We start from the raw sequence: 10,000 nt of genomic DNA, 5'->3' as shown, positions 1-10,000 counted from the left end.
GCCTGGGTATCAACATTGGTGTAAGGATGGTGCATTTGGATGAGCTCTGGCTGAAGCGTCGTAGACCACTCATAATTTGATGCTCGCAGCTTCTTCACGAACCACAGGCTTAAGTGGAATCTAAAACTCACAACCCACTGGTTTAGGGGGACAGTCTTTGATGATTCCTTGTTCTTTTTGATCTCAGATTACTTGATCGTATTCATTCATCAACCCTTGTTGTTCCAGTTTCTTGTTTAGACTGCTTAGGCAGCGAATGCTCCCTTGTTTGTTGGAGGGCAGGACAGGATGACTTCCACTCCATGGTAGGCCTTCCTCATACCACCCTCCCAGTTTCACCAGTGAGGGTTTGCTTATGGTCACATATTGATGTGTGATGTCATTTTCTGCAATGTTGATAAGTGCTCTTGCTGTAGCATTCCGCAGGGCGATGATTGGGTGTTGCACAATTAAAACACAAGTTCTTTCTTGCAAGCATCTTTTTCCTTTCATCTTTGTTGTTTATCTTTTGGCTTTCAATTGATTTGTGGCCAATATCTCCACAGTAGACGCATTCTTTCGGATTGAATTCCTGTCCCAGCTTGATAAAGCTTGCTTGGGCATTCCCGTTTATGTGCATTGAACTCTCTCTCCGTAGTGTTATTGTCAGACAGGTGTCTTTTTAACCATAAGCGAATTGCTTCTGAAAGTTTCAAGAAATCCCATTTCTCCCAATCTGGATCAATTCGTACCAGGTCCTTACGAATTCCAGGCACTTTATCTAGTGTCGTTGAGACAAACCCATTACATGTAACCGTTTCCAATTTGTCCAATGTTTGTAATGGTTGAACACAATGTGTCAATTTTTCGCTGAGCTCGTTGATTCTGTTCGGGTCTGCACCCGTCACTGTTGGCAGATCTAGTATTTCTTTAATGTAGGCCCTGATTATTTTGTGCTCCTTGTCCAACTTCCCTTGTAAGATTCTTTTCACGCAGTTGTATCCTTCCGTAGTGAAGGGCAATGCTTCAATTGTTCGGCTAACCTTCACATTGACCAAATCTCTTAAATATGTGAACCTCCTGATCGAGCACACTCGTTTTGCCTATAGTTTCTAAAAATTGACCCCAAAGTCGCGGCCAGTCCACGTAGTCCGAACCATCTGATTTTGTTATTACTAGCTTCGGTAGTTTACACACTGCTTACACACTTTGCTTACACAAAGTCGCGGCCAGTCCATGTAGTCCGAACCATCTGATTTTGTTATTACTAGCTTCGGTAGCTTACACACTGCTCGTCAAGGCTTGATGGATTCCATCCTTTTGATTCTTTGTTGGTAGCTGGTCTGTCTTTAACTGCATCTTCATCTTTTGAAGCTCTTCAAATTTGACCCACTCTTGTTTCAGGTTGACTTCAGTTTCTCTTTTCATTTCATCCAACCATTTCTGTATTTTTCCGATTCCCTTATCTTCTTGTAATTTTTCATCCATGTTTGCATTCCAAGCCCCAATTTCGGTGACCTGTTCTTTTGCAGCTAGTTTACTTGCTTCTACTTAGAGTCTCATGTAGTTTACGTTGGCCGAGATGGTCTTGAGAGTCTCTTGATGTCTTTTGATGGCCTCCAAGTTGTTACTCTCGATAACAGAGTCTGTTTTGTCCAAGTTCATTTGCAACTCATGGGTGAGTTTGATTTCAAAACTGTTCGCTGTTGCTTCCATGGTGTCCTTCGGTCAACGAAATTCAGGACATACTCCGTTCATGGTCCTTTTGCTTGTCCTAATATCCCGTCGGAGGTGCCATGTTTGGAGAATGTTTGCCTCCTAATAACAGTGTTCCCCAACTTAGTCCCAGAGTTAAGTTTGTAATGGTTTATTCTTAAAGGGGATGTGTCACACTATTTGAGTCAAAATTCAAAACATGAAAAGATGTCTTTGCATCAATGAACACCAAGAAATACAGTGTAACACAGTAGTTTTGTTGCCAGTGGCCACTGAAGTGCACTGAAGCTATTCTTTGTTGTCTGCAGCCAAGGATGGAGGGGATGCAAATGGATTGAAACTTGAAAAAATTGGCTAGTCTTTTCCGAGTTTGGAGATGACTGTTGTTCTCTGAAAGTCGCCAAAAGTTAAATACGAATAGCTCTTTTTACTTAAAAAAATGGAACGGTACGGGATAAGGGGCATGTCCCTCCAATTTTTTGCAAACTATCTTGCAAATAGACAGCAATATGTACAGATGGGGAATACCGTTTCATCAGAGCAAACAATGACATGCGGAATTCCACAAGGGAGTTCCCTAGGTCCAGTATTATTTTTAATCTACATAAACGATTTACCAAACTGCTCCAGTGCTTTAACATTTAGAATATTTGCAGACGATACAAACGTCTTTGCCTCAGCACGCGACCTGAAAACTCTCGAGAAAATAGTTAATTCTGAACTTAAAAAAATTAAAATATGGTGTGATGTAAATAGATTGTCAATTAATTTCTCTAAAACAAACTTCATGATAATCAAATCGCCAAAGAAAAAAGATGACCAAGTAAATATCAATATTGAAAGTGCAGACGGTACGATAAATGTGCTACAAAGGAAGCAAAAAATAAAGTATTTAGGTGTTTTACTTGATGAAACGATGTCTTTTAATCATCATATTTCATACATCTGTACAAGAATTGCACGAAACAATGGTATTATGTCTAAGCTGAGACATTATCTTACTCTTCCGCAAATGAAACAAATGTACTATAGCTTAATATACCCATATATTTCCTACGCAATATTAGCATGGGGAAGCGCATATAAAACACACATTGATAAGATACAAACTAAACAAAATCATTCTGCTAGGCTTATTTTCTTTGCCACCACTTATGGCGAGCACACAGAAAGTGCACTTCCCCTGCTAAATGTATTAGATGTTCTGACGGTACATAATGTTTATCGATTTCACATTTTAAAATTCACGTACTCTTGGCATAAAGGCCTCCTCCCAAAGCTGTTTTCAAATTATTTTCAATATGCTAGTAATGTTCACAACTACAATACCAGGTATGCATCGAAACAAAACCTTTACGTAAAAAAAGTGCGAACTAACACGGGAAAACAAACAGTCGGATATGCTGCATGTATTGTCTGGGACACAATTCCCTCAAACGTTAAAGAACTAAATGTATACCAATTCTCAAAACAACTGAGACCTCATTTACTGTCAGAACAACATAGTTAAATATAACTTAAGCATATACTCTTTCTTTCTTATTGTATTCTACCTTTAAAATTGCTTCTTCGAAGATTCTATCTCAATTCTTCACAACTTTAAAAATCTGGAGAACTGGCTAGAAAATCTTAGGATTCCTTCAGCTCCAGGCTTTTAAGTATTACAAAAATATTATCTTTTCTCTATTTATGCATATGTATGTAATTAAGTACAAAGCGAATAAAGGTGTTGTTGTGCCACATTATATTTCGTATCATCTCAGTGAGTTGTCAGGATTGTTATACATGTGAGCTACATTGTAGAGAACTAATTTAGATTTTTACCCAGTTTTGGCCTAAAATCAGTAAATTTAGCATGACAGTGCCTCTTTAAAATCACAGTCTCGCAACAATCATCACCTCGCATCAACTCCCAAACTCAACTCAACTAAAAAATCTCTTGATACAATATTCACAAAACTAAAGATATCAATTTCCAAAAGATATCTATTTCAAGTCACGAAAAACAAGCAATCATGTTGTCAATTCCCAGAAACACCTTGTAAAATTCATTAATAATTCATAAGGGTGACAGCGAACAGAAATGCACTATTCAGGTCACATGCATGGCCTGTAAAGAATGATAAAGTTCAACTGTCTGAAAACGCAGGGAGGGTTTGAAAGGGTAGCAGGGAAAAGCTGGGGTTGATGAATGAATTAATACAATAATTGAAATGAATTATATACAACCACATGTTCCTGTATGAACACATTGAACTTTGAAAGAAGATGAATGAGACAAAAACAACACCAAACACATTTTACTTTATTATTACTTTGTTACTTCTCATTTAGCACTGCCTCTTTATTTTCCAGTTATCCAAAACTTTACCATACAGTTATTAAAAACTGCACTCAGGACATCACATGACACTGAACTTTTCCTCCTTTTGCACCTTATCCTTCTTTGCTTCCACACAAACAACAGTGCCATCCTTATTTTGTAAACTATGTGTAATTCCTTCACTTCAGTGAGCCGAACAACTTTGTCTTGAACTTGAAGTGCAGTCAGGAATACATCTATTGAGGCTTGCTAAAACCTCATTGGGTGTTTCGTCATCTACAATACTTGACCAAATTTGATCTTTCGCAGTACATGTTTCTTCTTGTTTGAATTTCAAGGTTGAAAGAGATCAGTAAATCTACTGGTTGGGCAAAAGCATCACTAACAACTTTAACTTTAAAATCCAAGTGTTCCACTGAAAACGTGTTTGTCAATTTAAGGACATTGTTGCCCGAAAATAAGATAAATATCGACAACAGCCTCAGTATAAACATCCAATAATTCCGAAGGCTCGGCTTTACAACACTGCTGCTCATGTTGTAAAGTAACATTACTTATCATCCATATCATAGGAAAAAAAAAGGGGATAAATGAGCAAAGAGTATTAATATAATAGAACGTTAAGAACATTGCCCTGCTGAATTTTGTTACATGTAGGTAAACTAAAAATTGAAAAATCACCAACAACCGAACTCCCAGCAGCGGTATGTTGGAAATGCCTGAAATTTCTTTTTCTTTCAGCTGTTCTTTGTTAATTGTTCTTTTTTAATTATTTCACGGTCTTCATTTTAGCTACCTAGAGGGAGGTCACCACATTATTCACAACACTGTTAATTTCGAAACTTTGCAGCTGGTTGCCTGACTGTGTAGCTTGTAGGAGGAAGGTTAACTTTTACTTGGCCACTTACATAAATTTATTACACGACCGGTTTTCACAAGTTTTTTCTCTCGCTACGGTAGTGTTTCACTCCTTGGCCAACTGGTTTCACTTTGTATGTCACCCTTGCATTGCATTGATTCACATTATTTCCAATCCAACAACCTGTACCTGAAAAAGAAATTTCAACCATGAATGAAGTGATGAAGTGCTTGATTCACATGCGCCTATTTGCGTACGGGGAGACCAATTGCTGTGGATCACACCTGAGATAAAGCTTCATATCTCTCATCGTTGCCAACTATATAGAACTTTTCGTAAAAACCCTTCAGCTGAAAACTGGAAAGCCTTCAAAAGACAAAGAAACAAGGTCACCTCGCTGAAGCGTAAAGCTCTACGTGGCTACTTTGGTAGCACAAAGTCTAATAAATCTAGCCCAAGGGAATTCTGGAGAAAACTGAAGCCTCTCTTACCGAACATGCGTGGGTCCTACTCACTCCAGGCAAAGCAACTATTTAACAGCTGTTTGGCGGAGTCAGGACTAAGCCATTCTTTGGCTGTTGCTGAATCTAAGTTCGACAAACATCCCAGTGTAAACGTAATCGATGAGATGATCAAGATCAAGAGTTCTCCTTTAGTTTCCAGCCAGTCACTGCTAAATATGTGGACCTGCTATTAGATCTAAATGGATCCAAGGCAACTGGCGTGGACGGTATTCCCCCGAGGCTTATGAAAACGTCTGCCCCTGCTTTGGCGACCCCCTTGACTCGCTTGATAAATTATTGTCTCAACCAATCTTGTTGGATTAGCGAGTGCAAATCTAGCAACATCAGTCCAGTTTTTACAAAGGGATGTGAAGCTACCAAAGTCAGTTATCGTCCTTTCTCAATTCTACCCTGCGAATCTAAGATTTTCGAACGAATCATGTATTTATTTACTACTTTGTGTACAAAGTGTACAACTACTTTGTTTCACGCCTTCAACTCTCCGACAGTCTGTCTGGCTTCTTAAAGGTGCATTCTTGTTGCACGGCACTGCTGAAGATTACAGAGGACTGGAGAGAAGCATTAGATGAGAGACGAACAGTCTCTGCGGTGTCTATAGTTCTGAGTAAAGCGTTTGACATTAAAGTATGTGACACTGGAAGGTACCCAATTACGATTTCTCGCTCACCTCTTGATTGGAGTACTGCGTCAATGAAAACTATTGACTTTTGCCTTCTCAATGCAAGCTAGGTCAATAAACAACAAATCGCATATTACCAAGGATTTTGTTGTTGAACGTAATCTGGACATTCTTGCTCTAACCGGGATGGACTGGCTCAGGCATCACCGACCAAAGAATAATTACTGAGATATGTCCCACTGGATATCTTTTCCAACATGACTTCCACTCTTAACTAAAGGAGGTGGGGTGGCGATTCTCTGTAAACAAGCTTTTAAAGGGGCACTGTCATGAGCTGCGCATGCTTGAGTTTGTTCGCTCTTGCGCTCCAGGAAAATTCTAGCCACCTTTATGGATTCACGCGTGAGTCACATATTTTGGCATTTAATGAATTCTATGTCAAACATAGCGCTCAGAATTTAATATTTACCTGTCAGGAAGAATTTTCCGGATCAATAACCCTTTGTAATTGTGAAAGTGCTTGCAGTACAAAGCAAAATTACTGTTGCTGCACGCTTCATTGCCAGCATTGAATTTAGCTTGCAGCCACCACTGTCGACTGCAAACGGATTTATGTCAAATCTGTTTTTCCAAGAATTTAGTCGCTTCTTAGAAACATTTATAACTACTCCAGACCAACTGATTATCTGTGGAGACCTGAATTTTCATGTAGACTCTACCAGAGACCCCGTTGCAGTCAAATTCCTGGACTTACTTGATACCTTTAATCTTGAACAACACATGAAAGAGGAGACTCATAAAAATGGCCTTATCCTTGACCTCGTGATCACTAGATCTGACGACAATGACCTTATTCCATACGTATCCGTGACTGACCCAGCAATCTCTGATCACTACCCTGTGCTCTGCAAGAGATCCATATCAAAACCATGCTACCCCGAAAGGAAGGTAATTATCGGAAATTAAAGTCCATCGACATGGAACAATTTGCTGATGACATTAGCAATTCGTCTCTCACAGATGCTGCGAACACCAAGAACATCACATCTTTGTATAATGAGACACTGCTACATTGTGTATCAATTGCACCTCTTAAAAAGTGCTTTGTCACCATTAGACCAGCTGCGCCGTGCTACACGGAGAGGATTAAGATGAAAAAAGCGAAAAAGAGAAGACATGAGCATCATTGGCGCAAGGTCAGATCCACCATCCGCAGACAACTTTACATTAACCGCTGCAATAAATCTGATCAACAGCCTTATTTATGAATCCAAAATGACTTCTACTCCTCGGTCATACAGTAGAAGAAAATAAGTCTAATCAAATTAAATTATTCTCTGGCTAAAAATGTTTTTTGAAAAGAATATAAGCTTTTGGCTGTCGATCTACAGCCTTTCACAGATAAAACATTGACATTCTTTACATTCAATGTTTTATCCGTGGAAGGCTGTAGATTGACAGCCGAAAGCTTACATTCCTTTTCAAAAATAGTTTTGATGACAGCCAATAAGCTTAAACTCAATTACGATAAAACTGATCTCTTGGTGCTGCACACCCGTCACTGTCTTCCTCCGCAGTCAAGCTCCATTTACGCAGTCAGTGAATTAATTGTAGCTACTGATTCGGCTAAAAACATCGGCGTTTATTTTGATAACATCCTGTCTATGAACAAGCATGTGAACTACCTTTGCAAAACAGCTTTTTATCATCTGCGCAACTTGGCCACTATTAGACGGTTCCTATCCCAGAAGCACTGTGAAATCCTTATACATGCCTTTGTAACTTCTGGTATTGATTACTGTAACTTTCTCTTATCTGGCCTCCCTCGGTTTCTGTGCAAAAGCTCCAAAATGCTGCTGCTCGTCTACTCACATACTCAAATAAATACAACCACATTTCCACGATCTACATTGGTTGCCTGTCAAGTCAAGGATTCAGCTCAAGATTTTGATCTTGACTTTTAAAGCGTACCACGAAATTGGACCTAAATTTTATTTAATATCTTTCAGACTCTTTAATTAAATATACGCCTAGGAGAACACTACGTTCCACCAATAAGAACTTGTTAGTAGACCCTACATGTATGTATAATCTTGAGTCTTATGGAAAGCGCGCTTTTTCAGTCATTGCTCCCTTACTCCGGAACAATTTACCAGATGAAATAAGATCTACAACATGCTTATTAATAAGTTCTTCTTAAGAGAAGAGTTAAGTCCATTTTATTTAGCCTTTTTAAGCGCTATTGGTTAATTAGTTGAAATGGCGCTATAGAAATTTTGATTATTATTATTGATTATTATTATGATTATTGTTTTTGTGGGATAATGAAGAGTGAAGGTTGCAAGGTATACTTCATATATGGTGCTCAAAAGGTCATTTGTTCCCAGGGTTTGTCTTCATCCTCTCCTTGAATCTGCGTATCTGCTTATTCAGCAAATTTAGGGGTGAGCTTTGAAGTGGCAGGGTATTCTGCAGTTAAGCCACATTGGGGATTGGAGCATTTTATTTGATTAAGGTGGCATGTGGGTCAGCACTTTTTTGTGCTTTATACTGACTTGATTTGACAGCAATTGTGAAGCTTGAAGAGTTTGGTATTTTGGGAAACCATGTAACTTAGGTAGATGTATGAAGGCATGAATGAGGGTTGTCATGAGGGTTGTGTTACCTGAAAATGTCTCTATTCTTGTGTACATGTATATAAGAAATGGTGCGCGTAGGCGGGCCTTTCCTTTTGGCTTTCCTTTCCTATCTTTCCCCCCTGCTTCTTCCCCCATCTGTTGTATCTATCTTGGCTATCATTTGCATGAATTTGGTTTTATCAACGGAGTTGATAATGTAAATTGGCCACCGTACAGAGATTCTAAAAGCTGACGTTTTGAGCGTTAGCCATTCGTCAGAGGATTCGCTCTGACGAAGGGCTAACGCTCGAAACGTCAGCTTTTAGAATCTCTGTACGGTGGCCAATTTACATTATCAACTCTGTTGATAAAACCAAATTTTTGTAAACTACTTCCCCACCGACGCAGCACCACAGTTTTTTTAGGAACTACCCCCTTCTATCATTTACATGTACAACTACATTCCAGCCATATTTAAGCTAAACACAAAAACTCTATCACAAATTGAATCCTCTTCCGTTCCCACTCTACCAGCTTACTGTAAATGGATCACTTGACGAACAACACACCAGCCTCTCTCTTTATGCATGTCGCGGGAATCCTTGAAAACAAGCTTTTCCAAATAAACCCACAGGGAAGCTGTCTTGCGGCTAGTTGCTACCAGGCATGTCCCCCTCATGGTTTTAGCTTTCCCCAATTATGCGGCTATAAGGGCATGAACCATTTGCCATACATTGTGTAATATTTATCGGAGGTCCACGTGCCAAAGGTGCATGCCCAGAGTACATGTACCATTGGTAAGAAAATGTGGTAATCCATCTGTTCAAGAAAATGTGGTTTTGGTCACCGTACGTCCATCCCTCCATGTATGCCACTGTGAAACTCTGTGGTGCAACCTGCATTTTTTGCCAGGAACATCTTTGATATAGGACATCCATGTTATGGTTAATTGACACCTGTTAATACAAGTTGTCAGCAGACCATTATCATGTGACCATATCACAGGCTCAAGTTTAAAGCTTATCGGGGTCATCTGGTTTTTGTTTAAGTTGACAGCTGACCAGGTACTGGTTTTCGATTGGATCACCCGCTCAAGCCTGGTTAACTTATTGTAAGGATAAATAACACGGGAGCTTTGCTTTTGGGCTTGGCTAAGTCTATATATTACCTGATTTAATTTCCACCCTTAAAATAAAATAAGCAATGTATCCATCTTTATGCATGTTACATTGTCAAGAGAATCAAGAACATGATTTGTTGATTTTAGCTTAAAACATCGTACAAAGGCATCACATGGCTGCTCTGTGGACACTAAGCAAGAAAATAAGGTAATCTCACAGACTACATAAAAATATTATTTCC

The 10,000-nt window shown here is 39.1% G+C and overlaps 1 protein-coding gene across 3 annotated transcripts in view; it reads left to right on the top strand.

Moving 5' to 3' along the window:
- Window positions 1-10,000, top strand: part of LOC137999351 (AN1-type zinc finger protein 1-like) — a 196,580-nt gene that overhangs the window by 38,612 nt on the left and 147,968 nt on the right. For all 3 annotated transcript variants that reach the window (XM_068845179.1, XM_068845173.1, XM_068845184.1), the window contains one exon: window positions 9,906-9,966. In XM_068845179.1, coding sequence (XP_068701280.1) covers window positions 9,906-9,966 — 61 coding nt within the window. The remainder of the gene's footprint in view (window positions 1-9,905; window positions 9,967-10,000) is intronic.

Source organism: Montipora foliosa, chromosome 1 (genome assembly GCF_036669935.1).
Source record: "Montipora foliosa isolate CH-2021 chromosome 1, ASM3666993v2, whole genome shotgun sequence".
NCBI lineage: Eukaryota > Metazoa > Cnidaria > Anthozoa > Scleractinia > Acroporidae > Montipora > Montipora foliosa.
This window is presented reverse-complemented; position numbering and strand designations above follow the sequence as displayed.